The sequence below is a fragment of the Lemur catta genome, chromosome 6 (assembly GCF_020740605.2).
Source record: "Lemur catta isolate mLemCat1 chromosome 6, mLemCat1.pri, whole genome shotgun sequence".
Taxonomy (NCBI): Eukaryota; Metazoa; Chordata; class Mammalia; order Primates; family Lemuridae; genus Lemur; species Lemur catta.
The window spans coordinates 841,936-856,695 of record NC_059133.1 but is presented as its reverse complement, the minus strand read 5'-3'; the positions used below and the strand labels follow the sequence as shown (position 1 = coordinate 856,695).

The window sequence follows — 14,760 nt, the reverse complement described above, 5'->3', positions numbered from 1 at the left end:
CCCCGCACAGGACGGAGGTGCTCAGCCTCACTTGCCCAGCAGAAGGTGCTCAGCTGCCATCCCAGAAGGGAAGGGCCCTCCCCCGATGCGATCCAGGCTGTGCTGGCACAACAGGGCTGGCACGGGCAGAGCCGACAAAGGGAGCTGGGTCAGGGTGGAGCGGGAACTCGGGTCTAAGTCTGCCCAGATACGGACACCTGGAGACCTGACTCCTGCCCAGCTGCGAGGGGGTGGGAAGCCGCGCTGGGACCCTGTGCGTGAGCTGGGCGCTCGGCAGGCAGGACCCAGGCCCTTCCTCAGCCCAGGGAGCCCGGGCCGCCGGGCAGCACGGGACCGACTGGTCTGACAGGGCACAAAAGAGCCAACCCCTTGTGTATTTCAAAATTAAACTACCGTAAGACAAGAAAAGGCCACCTCACAGCCTGCTCTGCCCTCGCAGGAGGGAAACACGTGTTAGAAGGTGGCACCCCGAGGGCAGCCAGCGTCTGCGCAGTGTGATGCGCTGGGGCCAGGCCCACACCGCGACTCAGTTTCCCTGTGCTGTAGTCACTGGGCCATCTGCACCACCACGGCTCTCCACGCCTTCTCCTTGTCAAACTCCTTTGCGGGGCTTCTGGCCACCTGTGACCAAGACAGGAAAGCTGTTACGTCACCAGGGCTGCCCGTGTGGCAGGAAGACACGCGCTGCCAGCCACAGGCAGCACCGGGCACTCTCTTGGCTTTACAAGTTTTCTCTGAATGTGAAAGAAGGGGAGGAAATAGCCCCTGGGCCTCTAGGAGAGAGAAGAGGCCTCTTCTCCACTATCTGGGAGTCGCCACGCCCCTTGCACGGGGCTCTCGAGGGTCCTCTGCAGTGCAGAGCCTGGGGGCATTCACTCAGCCCACACCCTGGTTCCAGGGGGGAGGCTGCCCAGGTGGGGGGCATGTGCTGACAGCTGGGGAAGAGGACACTGAGGCCAAGGTGACCAGATGCCCCCAGACACGAGGGGCAACAGCGCCAGCCCCGGTGTCCACCCTGAGCCCCAGGAGTCCAGTGAGAGCAGCTCATTCACCAGACGCTGCACCGTGCTGGTGGCAGCACAAAACCAGGTGGCTCTCATAGGCCCTGGGGACTGCCATCCCAGTGGGCACGCTGCCATCCATCCCAGCCAGGTAACAATGACAGCACAGCCACGCCCTCCGAGGAAGCAGGGGTGAAGGGAGTGGCACCAGGACAGGGTGGAGACTGTCGAGGTCGCCTGAGAAAGGGCCCAGGGCAAGAGCGTGTCCCCAGGCCGCAGCGGGCACAGCACGTGCGGAGCCCAGGCAGCGGCCGCCTACCCAGGGCCACACCTCCCACTGGTGCCGCGGGGCCCAGGGGCCAGGCCAAGCGTCTGCCCGGGGACTCGGGGCACCGCAGGCCTTCATCACGGGCACCTGCACCTGGAGGCAGGGGCGGGTTTGCCCAGGGACAACGCCAGCGGGCAGCTCGCCTTTCAGTCGTGGGGGGCGACAGGCAGGGCCTGGGGGGACAGTATCATCCAGGTGGCCGTGAGCCTGGCAGAGGGACAGCATGACCCCCCCAGCCTGCCAGCCAGAGGTCACTGACACCCTGTTTGTAGGGACCCACACGCCAGGCTGGTGGTGCCCCCTGCCCTCAGAGCTGGTGTCCCCCGGCAGGGAAGGAGAGTTTGGAGACGCCCCGGAAGCCTGAGTCCTGTGTTTGTAACAGCAAAACCGAAAGCATTGAGTCCGTCATGTTTTCCAGGCATGGGTTTGGGTTTGCCTAGTTGTTTTCTTAAAAAATGAATTTTTTAAAAAATATTTTACTTCCTCAAGATTTTTCTGTGGTGTTTTTAAAACCCCAGAGTGGAGGGCAAGTCCTGAAGGACTGGGCAGGCGCCAGGGTGCGGGTCTGGGAGCCACTCACCTCGCCGGCCGGGCGCTCCTGCGGGCCAGGCTGGGCGTCCCAGGACGCGCCCTGCAGCCTGGCGCTGACCTTGAAGCTCACGCACTGGATGGCGGTGCCCGTGTTGAGACTGGCCTGCAGCAGCAGCAGCAGCATCAGGAGCAGCAGGAGCAGGTCGTAGGACTGCTGTGGGCAGGGCGTGCCGTGAGCCGGGCCCTTCGCAGGGCAGACGGGCCCAGAACGAGCCGGCGCACGGCGCTGGCTGCGGGTGTCCCTGCCCCTCCACCCCCTCCTGCCCCAGCCACCACGAGGGTCCGTGAGGGGACCGGCAAAACCACCTGTGGCCACGCCAAGGCTGTGCGTACGAGTCACAGGGGACAACAACCTTCCAGGTGTGCAAGCAGGAGAGACGCTCCCGAGGTTGACCGAGTCGGCCCTGAGGGCCTTGAGCAGAAGGCAAGAGGGGCAGGGGTCCCGGCAGGGGGTTTAGGCCGCCCCGGGTCCACCCAGCAGCAGCTGCTGGAGAGGAGGGGGCTGGGCAGTGCCTGGGCCAGAGGGAGCCGCTGGGGAGGGCAGGAGGAGGTGCTGGGGGCCCAGCCGGGGAGAGGACAGAAGAGCCCGAAGTAAGTCCCTGTGGCCTGTGAGCCCAGGGGTCAGAACACCCTCAACGCACCCAGAACCCTCCGTGTGCCACATGGGCGTCCTGCCAGCGCTGGACCCAGGAAATATGAAGCAACGAATTGTTAACACAAAAAGGAACCCTGCACCCTCCAATGTCACGGAACGGACAACTCTTCTCAAGTTAATTCATAAAGTTAACGTGGTCCCAATAAAAAAACAGCAACATTGGGCTAGGCACAGTGGCTCACTCCTGTAATCCCAGCACTCTGGGAGGCCAAGGCCGGAGGATCACTTGAGGTCAGGAATTCGAGACCAGCCTGAGCTAGAGTGAGACCCCCCCATCTCTACTAAAAATAGAAAAAAATTAGTTGGGCATGGTGGCGTGTGCCTGTAGTCCCAGCTACTCAGGAGGCTAAGGCAGGAGGATCGCTTGAGCCCAGGAGTTTGAGGTTGCTGTGAGCTAGGCTGACGCCACGGCATTCTAGCCTGGGTGACAGAGCAAGACTCTGTCTAAAAAAAAAAAAAAAATAGCAATATTGCAGTCTCCAGAGCAGGTACGTTGATTCCAAAATTTGTACAAAAATCCAAGCTAGAAGAGAAGAGCACTTAGTAAGTGGCCCCAGCCCTGCCCGACGCTGAGCATGCGGTGAACCCGTATGAGCAGCGCAGGCTGCGGGCGCGTGGACAGCCTGCGGGAAGGAGGCAGGACGAGCAGAGCCAGACCCAGACGAGGCAGGGGTGTCGTGTGCGGTAAACTCCAGTGGACACACGTGTCCCACGCTTTCTAATCATGCCTTGAAACCAGAGGCAATTAAGGAAAGTATCGATCAATTTAGCTGTATAAAAACAAAAAAGCTTTCACATGACAAGAATCACGACAAACAGAACAAAGAACGACTGCCAGGCTGAGGCCACCCTTGGCATCTCCCATCACAGTGGCGGCTCGGTCCCCCCGATGCCAGAGCTCTCAAAAGCCGGCGGGAGACGGGCGGGAGGCGTGAGCGGAGCTCACTGGAGAAGAAATGCAAATGCCCCGGGCACGGTCAAAGGTCCTGGCCGTCACGCGCTACGGAAGCTCCGCGATGCCCTGTCTCTGGCAGGCAAGGGGAAGGCAGTGCCCTGGGCCCTGGCAGGAGGGGAAACGGGACATTTTGGAGATGAAACTATTAACACATTACAGACGCGTCCACCCTCTGCCCCAGCGGTCTCTCTGCTGGCTGGTTACCCTAAAGACACACTGCACAGATTCACGGCGAAGTGTGCACACGAGGCTGCTCCAGGAGTCATTCACGACCGCAGATGTTTGGAAATGACGCGCTTGCTGCCATGAGGACGGGCTGGGTGGGCCGGGACACGAGTGCAGGAGCAATGAGAGAACACAGAGCTCTGATCCCCTGAGCCCTGAGGAAATGCCTGGATAGTTACTAAGCTAAAGAAAAGCAAAGTGCAGAATAGCGATTGCAGTGAGCAACCTGTCTTGAGAGAAAGGAAGAAAAATAATAACGGCACGGTGGCCTGGGAGAGGAACAGGTAGAGCAAGGACTGCAACGTCTCTGAGTCCACCTTTCATGTGGTGTTGGCTTTCTGAACTGTGTAAATTTTTATATATTTAAAAATACCACAAAAAGGGGGGGAAAGTACCAAACCCTAAAACGGAACACAACCAGCAGCCATGACACCTCATGGTGTACCAGGTCCAGGTGTCGACACACGGACAACGTGTGACTGTCCCTCCTGGCACGGTTCGTGTTGAAGGCGGGAAGGAAGCCTCAGCTCACTCCGCTGGTAGCAATAACGCAGGAAGTATGAACAGTTACATGCGTATTGTGAGACAAAATCAAGTAGTAAGATAGTAAGTGTTACAGGAAACAAGATTTTTGGAATGGGGGGCAGCAAACAAAAAAAGTCAAGAAAAAACCCTAGAATGTTAAATGTGAACTGGAAATACCAGTATGAACTCGTGGTCGTTGGGAACACACATACTTCCCGCTCCGCCCACTGGGGGAGCTGGGAGGCACCAATGCCGCAGAGCAACGGGCGGGGGGCCCGGCTGTGGGTCCCGGGAGGGCACCGGCCACGTCCGTGGGGGGCAGAGCGCGGCACATCCAGGAGGACAGCAGGACGGTGTTCCCTCTGCCACAGCCCGGTCTAGCCGCAGTGCTTGAGCCTTACGGAGAGGATTATAGAAAACTGTCGAAAGACTCTACAGAAGTTGCCTCTAGAAATACGTTCAAACTTGGAAAGGCTCAAAGTCACAATTTCAAATCTCTTCAAATTCATAAACGTAATGCAATTGCAGTAGGAATCCCAACAGCGTGTCTCGTAGACCCTGACGACAGTCTGTCTATGAGGGGGCGCTCGCAGGGCAGAGAACACCCCAGATCCAGGGCCGGGGGACGGGGCAGAGTGGCCGGGAGCAGCCGGGTAGACACCAGGGCACAGCTGGCCCCGCCAGGCAGCGAGGCAGGAAGTCACCCCATCATCCACACGGAAGGAGAAACGAGGCCCCACCTCACACCACGCTAACGCCAGCTCCACCCAGAGCAGACTGTGCAGAGCCAATGCCACTGGCGGCTGCCGCCTGTCCCCGGCCACCACCCAGGACAGAGCCCAGTCCCCACGAACCCCGCCCTCCGACACATGCCAACAGCACAGCCGCACCGTGTTGCTACAGAGTTTTAAATGAAATAAAAGGATACATACTTTTATGGCCGGGGGGTAATCTGTGAAAGTCTCCACGATCCTCATCACGCTGAAGGACAAGTACCCGGAGGCTGTGGACAGCAGCGGGGCCGTGAGGCTGGTCACGGCGATCAGCACCTCCACCTGGCAGAGAGCAGGCGTTGCCGGCCGGCCCTGCGCCTGGGCAGCACCGCAGGGAGGAGGCCAGAGCCCGCGCCTGCCCGCAGCAGGAGCCCTTCCGCGTGCGGCTCTGCTGAAACCTTTGCCCGTTGATGCAAACCAGAGTGTTACGTAAGTTTTTTTAAATGTGTGCACAATTCTCCACTCTTGAAAAAAACAGCACTCTGCATGGATCACCCCTCCATGGCTATGACACCTGGCCCTCTAACCTCCCTCAAATCTCCCCGAATTGTGGAGTGATGCTCACGCCAAGCCTCAGAAACGGGCCACAGGCCCTGGCGTCTGAGCCGTACATTATGCCCAGTGGGGGCTCTCGCCTTGCGGGGCACTGAGGCCCCAGCTCAGCGGCAGAGTCACAAACACACGATGCGTCGGCCTCGGGGACTGGGCCGCCTGCACCCTTTGCTTGGGCTCAGGGAGCTCTGACTGTCACACCAGGCGTCTCATCCAAGACAGGGCAGGGTCCACAGAGCCCACAGACAGTCCTTCTTCGCCAGCCTCAGCCCGGGTCCTCCTCGGGCCTCTCCCACCACAGCCTCCTGTGGCTGCGTCCAGCTCCCCAAGGACAAGTTCCCCGCAGCCGCCCTTCCCCCCAGCCCCTGACCCCCCCCCACCCCCCGGCAGCCCCTGCCGCCTGGTTCCCAAGGCTGCAGCTGCAACGTGGCTGTCGGGGGGATGGCCAGGCCGTGGCCCAGCCTGCGGGTACCAGGGGACAAGCCCTCACCTACCAGACACCTGCTGGGACATTCCGCTGTCACGTGACTGGCAATGGCACTTGGAAAACACTAAGAGAAAAGAAAAAGGAAACATCTCAGAGGCGACGCTCCAACGCGCGCCCTCCCGTCTGGCGCGGCCCGTCCTTGCCCCTGGGCTGCCTGGCTCTGCAGGGCCAGTGGGGGCCGGGTGGTCCTGGCGGGGGACGGGGCTGGGGGGATGCAGACGTCCTCCTGGAGGTGTGACCTGGAAATGAAACCCTGAGCCCTCTGCTGACTGAACGGGCCCCTCCCGGCCAAGGGGGCCCAGAAACTCCTTAAGAACGAGGTCCCCGCTACGACGGGGAGGGAGACATAAAACACAATTACACACGTATGATTTCCCTTCACGAGGATTCACGACCCCTCCTGGAGCGTGCGGCGTACGTGTGTCCGACCACCCCGCTCAGTGCAAAACCCTGCTCCCTTCTGTCTCTGGCGGGAGTGCCTGGCTCTGGCCGGCTCCGCTTCCCGCGGCTGGGACGAGCCCAGCAGGCTGCAGCCCTTGACAAGCAAGGAAGCTCTCCTTTTGCAGAGCACAAACCCTGTTAAGCGTTTCAGGGGCTTTGCGTGCTCTGCTCTGCAGCCAGTGGTGTAAAACGTTCGAGCCCGTAGAAAAGCTGCACAAAGAAACAGTGCAGGGAACTTCAGGGCCCCTGGAGTCACCGAGTGCTGACATCTGGCCACATCTGGGCCCTCCGTGCTCTCGCAGCCCCACGCCTGGACCCGAGTGTGGCTGAGCCCGGGGGCACGAGCTCATGCAGCCCCTCCCCCGAGACGACGCGGATTCACTGGCTTCATCAGACACAGTCCGCGCTCAGATTCCCGCAATTGTCCCAATACGGCTCTTTAGAGCCGTCTGTTTGTTCCCGATCCAGAGTCCAACCTGTGATCACACCGGAGACTCCTTGCGGGTCTCCATTCGTGGGGTGGGGTCCCTTGGCCCCTGTCACCCCATGCTGGGCACAGGCCTGTCGCTCCAGACCGGCCTATTAGGGTTGGCAGCTGCTTGTTCAGGGTTAGACCCTGCGAAGCCTCGAAGCCTCGGAGGGGTCGCTGCAGCCGCCAGGGCAGACGGCCCCTCCCCCAGCCCAGTCCAGCGAGGCCTGGTGACCTCGTGACCCTTGTCTCCCACGGGGAATGGCCTGAGCTGTGGCAGAAGGACCAGGAGACCAGCCAGGGTGTACTCACAGCCACTAGGATCCAAAAGAATGTCACCGAGAGGTGGGGGCCCGAGACTGTGTCATCCAGGTTCAGAGCGATGATTCCCCCAAGGACAGCGGAGACACCTGCGATCACCTCGACGACCTGGAGGGTGACAAGGGACAATGTCACCTCGAGAGGGCCTGTGCCCGGCCCTGGGAAGTGGGGATGACCCCAGACGCCCCAGGGTGCAGTGTGTCGCCGCAGAGCCTCCAGGGGCAGGTCGAGGCTCGGTGGCTACCCCAGACCAGCCCCTGGGGGGGTGGGTGGGAGCCCCTGGCCCAGCCCCCGCTCGCCGGCAGCAGTGACGGTCCACGTCACTCTCCCGATGCGTCAGAGAGAACCTCCTGAGTAGAGATTCCCTCCCGCTCCTGTTCCCCACAGAAACCTGACTGAGGCGCTGACCTGACAGGGTGGGGCGGGGACACAGGACCACCAGAAGCCCCGGCCCTGCCCCCACAGGAAGACTGGAAAGGAAACAAATGCCAAAACCTGCACACGCGGAGAACAGCCGTGAGGTCCAAATGCAGGGCCAGGGCACGAAGGCCGGGGCTGGTGTCCGGGTGGGGACGTTTGTCCCCTCGGAGGGCACAAGACCCCAAGTGGACAAGTGCGACGGCATTCCCGCCTGCGAGATCACGACCACAGAACGGAAAACTCCAGAAACAGAGGCCGCCTGCGAGGGACAGCAGTTGGGCCACAGCAGATGGTGGGACGAGTTAACGCTCGGGGAAAACCGATGCCCGGATCCTCTCCAGGCCGTTGTCATGTACAAGGAAACCGGCCTGTCAGAAACAGACAGTCCCTCAAGAAACTCCTAAAGAAAAGGACGAAATGCAAAAGAAAGGGGAGCAAACGGGACCAGAGGAGGCAGACAGGAGGCTGCGCGTTTCGCAGTGAAGAGCCGGCGTGGCAGGGGCGGGTGACATGTTACCGACAGCCTCTAAAACAATACTGAAAAATGCTAAATTTGCAATCCAAAATTAGAGGGGAAAGGAAGGAAGAAGCTTCCACCAATTCCCAAGAAGGCCGACGGACAGGGAGCAGAGAAGAAAAAGCCCTGGGGAAAACAGAGAACAAAAAAGATGCTGAAAACAAAGATGACTAAGTCGGCAAGCACCGTCAAAAGGCTACAGAGAGAATGACAGGTGGGATCAAGAGTGACATGCGGCCACGTGCTGCCTGTGAGACACACAGCAAATACGAGAGCCAGGACAGCTGGCGGGAAGAGAGAGAAAGGTCTATCGGACAGGCATCAGCCAAAGGGTCACAGATGCGCTTAAACCCACTAACACGGACTTCACGGCAAAGGCGTCACGGAAGATACCACGGGTCACTGAGAGCAATGACAGGAAATCACCAGGGAGCAGCTCTACACACACATAACCAAACACGCCAGGAAGCCGCCGAGTTACAAAGGGAAATCGGTAGCGCCCGCACTCAGATGGGACGTTCCTAACAGCTCATCCACTGGCAGAACCGGTCGGCCAACGACAGAAAAACAAAGGGCGCAAAAGACACACATGGGCAACGGGAGAGCGGCCACATGACTTATCCTTGGACCAGGATGCTGAGCATGCAGGGGACGCTGAGGGCTCAGGGATTCCCTGGGGACAACAGTGTCAGCCAGGACACTCCTGTGACTGTGCCTATAGCGATACCAAGCCCTGTCCCCTGAAACCTAAAGAACACTGGCACCTTTTAAGATCAGCTATTTTGTCACCAACGACAGCAATAAACGGACTGAAGTCTCCCTGGCAGGTGAGTTACACGCCCACGCCCACAGTCTACGGGGCCGTGTCTCAGTCATCTTGAGAAATAAATGCGATGTCTTAATCCAGCCTCAACCCCCACCTCAATAAAATAAAATAAGAAGAGGAAAAATGAAGACGAGTTTCCCTTACCGAATAGGACTTTAGGACCCGAGCAGGAAATGTCACTTCGTCCGCAACATTGGTGCTGTTGGAGACGGAACCCTAAGCGAGACGGAATGTCGTCACGCCAAGCCCTGCAGGACACGCGCGGCTCCGCTCTGCTCTCACGCCCAGCCCCCTCGGGCAGCGCTCCGGGCCAGCCTGTGCTCGGAATGTGACCCTCTCAAAGTCACCAGCGGATCTCAGGCTTGAAGGGAAAGTCCCCTGTACACACAAGTGTGTCAACTGCCGTAACTCCAGTTCACGAGGTATTTTCAGCCGCTATTTGTCCTCGTGATCCTGCGGGGACGGCACTGAGGGAGCCGGGGCAGGGGGTGGGGGGGTGGGGGTGGGAATCTCGCCTTCGCCTGGCAAGGCCACTGACACCCGACCTCCCACCTGTTGCCCTTCAGGTGGGCGGTGACGCGCTGGCCCTGGGGGACGTCCCACTGCTCTGCTGTGCAGGGCCAGAAGCTACACCCACCTTCTTTTTCTTGCAGAACTCCTCGCTGGACCGAGCAGAGACAATGACGGTGGCCGCCATGAGCAGCTCCAGCAGCAGCAGCAGGATGAGGTTGAAGTTGATCTGCGAAGGAGACGCACTTCAGCCGCCGCGCCCGCCCCCGTGCTGCTCCTCCGCGGCCGTCAGCCGGGCTCGCGGACAGGCCCGTGCAGGGCCCTAGACCGTGGTCGGCCGCCTTTTCTGCCCAAGACCAGCTGTCAGGCCTGCTGGACTCACACCGTCTCTGCCTCACGTGCACCTCTGGGGTTTCTTTGGCTTTTTAACCCACTGTTGGCTCAGAGGCCGGACCAAGACAGGCCGAGGGCCTGGGTCTGCCGACCCCCAACCTAAGCCCTCCTTGTTCCCACACAAACCTGCACACAAACGTCTGCGCCGCTCCGTGTCACTGCCAGACACGGGAAACACAAGTTTTTGGGGTGTTTGTGATGGAACTATTCTAGGTCTCGACTGGGTTGCTTTTACGTAAATCTATGCCTGTGTTAACATTCACAGAGCTGTATGTTTTACAAAGGCAACTTAGCTGTATGATAATTCAAAAATAAATTCAAAAAAGAAAGAATGTAGGACCATATTCAACTAACGATAGAGCCTCAAAATACGTAGAGTATTAGTAACAACTCACAGAACCACAAGAGGGAATAGGTGAACCAACAAGAAAGGGCACGACAATCTCGATTCCAAACCCAGGTGAGGGAAATAGGCCCCGTCACTCGGGAACGGTGATGCACACATCCCAAGCTCAGCAGCGCAGAGTTGACGAGATCCACCATCGTGTTACTGTGGATTTTTAAGCAGTGTCTCAAAAGACGTGTTAAAAATATTGTGTATCGATAAACCCACCAGGATCAATTAAAGGAGTCCAAGAAAGACCATTCTTTTCTTCAGCAGCACCAACAACGTTCTCAGTGTGCGTCGAACTCAAGCGCCACGACAAGCACTGTGCGTTTCTAACTGAACAAACCACCCCACGGACACCCACGGTGGAGCCACCGCACCCGTGTCCCCGCAAGGCCCAGCGCGTGAAACCCGTGTGGCCGTGGCGCGGTGCGGTCACTCACGTTTATTGCTGACGGGTTCAGGACGAGTTTGCATCCAAACCATATTAAACACGTGGTGGTCACAGCAAACGTGGCAACAAACAGCATCTGAAAATTAGGAATCTGAAAGACAGGGCAGGAGGGGTTTTGCTTCTTTGAATTACTAAAGAAATAAGAGTAACATCACACCAAACGCCAGCTTGGTAACTCAAAGTAGTCAGGATTGTGACATGTGAGACTCCGTCATAGGATTCTCCCCAGCCCTCTTGCAGGCAGGGGCAGGGCGGGGGGGCCCTACAGTCTGGGGGTGACCTCTGGGTGCCCCCCCCCAGCGCCCACCTGCCGGCCGCGGAGGACTGGCCAGACTCACCGCGTTGACGTTTCTCCTGGCCACGGCGAAGCTCACGAGCGCTGAGGGGACGCACTGCAAAGGAACCAGAGTGGGGAGCCATGGGTCCCCCGCACCCCTGCAGGCCACAACCGCGACTTCAATAAAACGTAACGTTCAAGTTTCCGGAATGATCTGAATCACTTCAGCAAAACACGAGCTGCCAGTCCACCTGATGCAGGGGCTTTGCTTGATGTGGAACAGACCCCAGATGCTTCAAAATAATTTATTCTGAGAAAAGTTTTTATTTTTCTGGTGAGCTAAAAGACATTCAATAACGACCACTATTCTAGCCGGACAAGGTTCAAAGCCCAGAATGTAACTACGAAAGCACAAGGCCAGGGACAGTCTTAGCTAAAGAGTCACCCAAAAAGGAAAAAGAATCTGCTTAGGGTGTTCTTGTCCCGCTGCGACCCCAAGGCTGGGAGTCAGGGCCAGGGAGCAGGGCGGCAGCCGAGGGGGGCCCAGTGGGCCAACTGGTCAGGCCGTGGACCCCAGCCCCGGCGGCGGGGAGCCGTCTGAGGGGCAAGCACAGCAGTGTCAGGTGGGAGGCAGGGGACACCCACAGTGTCCTGAGTGGGTGTCAGTTGGGTGGGGACGGACTCAGCATGGAGCCCACCCAGGGGCCTTGAGGGCCGAGGGCTGGGCAGAAGGAGGGTGGGGGGTGAGCAGGGACAGAGGCAGAGGCTGGGAGGGCTGTCCCGGGGAGGACAAAAAGCCTAGGAGAAGGTTCCGAGAGCACAACAGGGAGAAGCGTCACATTCCCTCAAGGAGTTTTGTTCTGAGGGAGCAGAGACCCAGAGACCCAGAGACCCAGGACACAGGGTGGGGCATGGGGTTAAGGAGAGCATGTGTCTGCTTTGGTTTTGAGACATTTGGGGACACAATCACCAACCCTGTCCTTGCAGGTGGGAATGCAGAAGCGGGAGCCTGGGGCATTGTGCCCGCGCTGTCATCAGAAGCAGGCCTCCCCAGCGACACACACGAGACCCCAGGAAATAGGGTGCTCTGTGCTCCAGCTGGCTGGGCCCCTGAGAGGCAGGGGCAGGGATGCTGGGGGGCAAAGGTCAGTGGCTGTCTCTGCTCCCCTCCCGAGAGGACCGGTGGGCACCCCCCACGGGCCCCACAGAGCTTCAGAAGGAGGGGGGTGCAGCCCCAAACCCCAGTGCAGGCTCCGGCCAGTGGGAGTGGGACATAGCCACGTGCTGGGGTCAAAGTGCTATTCTTGCACAGGCACCTGCAGGGTAAGATTCAGACCTGCTCCGTCAGTAATTCTCAAAAGTGGTAAATCTTATTTGAAACCAAAGTCACACAGAGATTTTGAATGAGGAACAAGTGACAGAAACCTGCAAATCTCAGAGCAAAGAAATTCAAGTGCGCGACAGTGAGCTTGGGCACCGTCAGCCACAGCTGGGGAACGTTGCTTACAGAACCTGCCGCGCAGCGTAGGTAATCCATTTCCGAGGGGAACACGTTCCCCAGGTAGAGTGAGAACCCCGAGGTCACGAGAAGGCAGCTCTGGAAAAGAGTAATATAAATTCAGGGTAAGACATAGCCCTGCCTCAGACGTCTGAAGAAGGGACACTAACCCTGTGACCGCACCTGGACAGCTCTGAGCCCAGCGCCTGACCAGCACCAGCTGTCCCTGGCCCTGGATCCCGCCCGGCCTGGATGCCTCCCCGCAGGGCAGACACAGCCCAGAAGTGGACTGGCCTCCCCCAGAGTCAGAGCACGGACTCCACCCTGATATTTGGGGGCAGGAGGGGGGTCTGTCAACACTTAAAGCAAGACACGGAGCCTCTCCCCAGAAGACACCCAACACGTGCGATTTCAGGGGCTTCAGGGACCACCCCCGGGTCCAGGCAGCAGCCTGGGAAACGATGCCTGTCCCACTGCTGCAGAAGCTAATCCAAGCTGACAGCTGGGAAAGGACCCCGAGAGTCAGTGGCTATGGGCACAAGGGCGTCGCACGGGCAAGGCCCTGGCAGGAGGTAGGGCTGGCTCTTGGCACTCTCAGGCCAAAATGATGCTGATCATCTAGGCGTCCCCGTATCTGTGTGCACAGAAAACATCTCAGGGCCCCAGGGAAGACCCCCAGATGCTCGGTGCTGCCCTGCCTGCTCCAGCCCTGTGGCCCCTTTCCAGGTGACGCCTCCTAGACCCCCCTGCGAGAGTCAAGGGTCGTGGAGGCCACCCTGGCCCAGTGCATAGCCCTGTGGGCTCAGTGTGGCCCCGGAACTGTCCCTCCCTGGGAAGACTCAGCCACAGCCTAGAGGCCAAATCAGGACCAGTGCCAGATACTCGGGAATTGAGAAAAATAATTCCGCAATTACATAAAACAAACAGGGCGGCACCCAGGGCCGTGCAGCAGCAGGATGGGTCTGAGCGCCACGCCCTCCGCCCCACCTGGGAAGGGCACCCAGGCCAGGGGACCCTCAGGGACCAGGTCGGGCTACTCACCCCCATCAACACGGAGAAGACCCCCGCCTTGTCACTGAGGCACGGGGGCACCCTCTTGGACAGCTGAAGGTCGCTAGGCTCCGTGTCCGCCGTGTAGCCCACGGGGTGCGGCCGTCCCCGCTCCAGCGTGGGCATCCGGTCATAGGCCAGCTCCTCCCTGAACGGCTCCTCCCGAGTCATGGCCCTGGGGGACAGCCAGCCAGAGCGGTGACACCACGGCCGGAGCTTGCAGCCGGTGTCATGAGTTGTTATGAAATTATCATCGCCTTTGACCACTCTGAAAAACTTCAATTAAAATAAGTTGTTTTCAAGAAATACTTTCTTAGCAAAGAAATATTGCTCACGCTGGAGTGCTGCAAATTTGAAGGAGAAAATAAGCATTTAATTCTAAAGGTGAATAAAATCACTTTCCTCGTAAAACAAACCTCAATGTTCTGGATTCAGGGCGAGTTTAGGCTTTAAATTTAGCCTCATTGATCCCGGTGCTGCAGGTACAATGCCTTTCGACTCCCACTAGCAACTCCGTCTGCAACCCCAAGGCGCTGTGGACTCAGCTGCTCCAGGTGGAAACTGAAGCAGAGATTGCAAATCCGCCTCCCCCACTTACCTCTCCTGTCGTTCCGGCCTTGGGAGCGCTGGTCTGTGGGTGAGGGGCTTCCAGCAAGAACTATTCACAGATGGAACAAAAGCTCAGCAAAACGGCTCCTAAGCCAGGGGAAGCAGAACCACTTCCTGAATTTCAATGAGGAGATGCATTGAGTGGATCCTAGAAACATTCCGGGTTGGTTGTTTTTCGAGTTGGTTGTGTAACCACTGGCCCAGAACAGTCCTAGCCCAGCTAGGAAAGGAAGGGGCCTCCCGGGTTCCAGTCACCGCAGGTCTCGGTGCCGGCGCCACGGTGGGTGTCTCAGAAGAAAGAAGTGCACCTAGGAATAGAAGTCCACCAAGCACACAATCCTAGCAGGCCCTGCTTCTGAAACAAGCGCCTTTCTGTTCAAAGGTCTTGTACTTCTTTTCACGCCGCCTTTTTCTGTCCCCCGTGACCACACGATGGAAGCTTCCTTCACATAAACATGCACACACTCACTTGGCCGGCGTGGCCCTGGGCCCGCT

General features: G+C 58.7%; 1 protein-coding gene across 1 annotated transcript; it reads right to left on the bottom strand.

Moving 5' to 3' along the window:
* Positions 1-363: 363 nt before the first annotated feature.
* MLC1 (modulator of VRAC current 1) lies at positions 364-14,344 on the bottom strand. The gene is made up of 12 exons (XM_045555373.1): positions 14,255-14,344; positions 13,648-13,831; positions 12,616-12,705; positions 11,170-11,223; positions 10,821-10,922; positions 9,724-9,825; positions 9,231-9,302; positions 7,315-7,431; positions 6,100-6,156; positions 5,213-5,335; positions 1,910-2,074; positions 364-621 (listed from the first exon to the last, which is right to left on the bottom strand). The coding sequence occupies exons 2-12, from the start codon at positions 13,825-13,827 to the stop codon at positions 547-549; spliced, it is 1,137 nt and encodes a 378-aa protein (XP_045411329.1). The 5' UTR covers positions 13,828-13,831; positions 14,255-14,344; the 3' UTR covers positions 364-546.
* Positions 14,345-14,760: the final 416 nt, after the last annotated feature.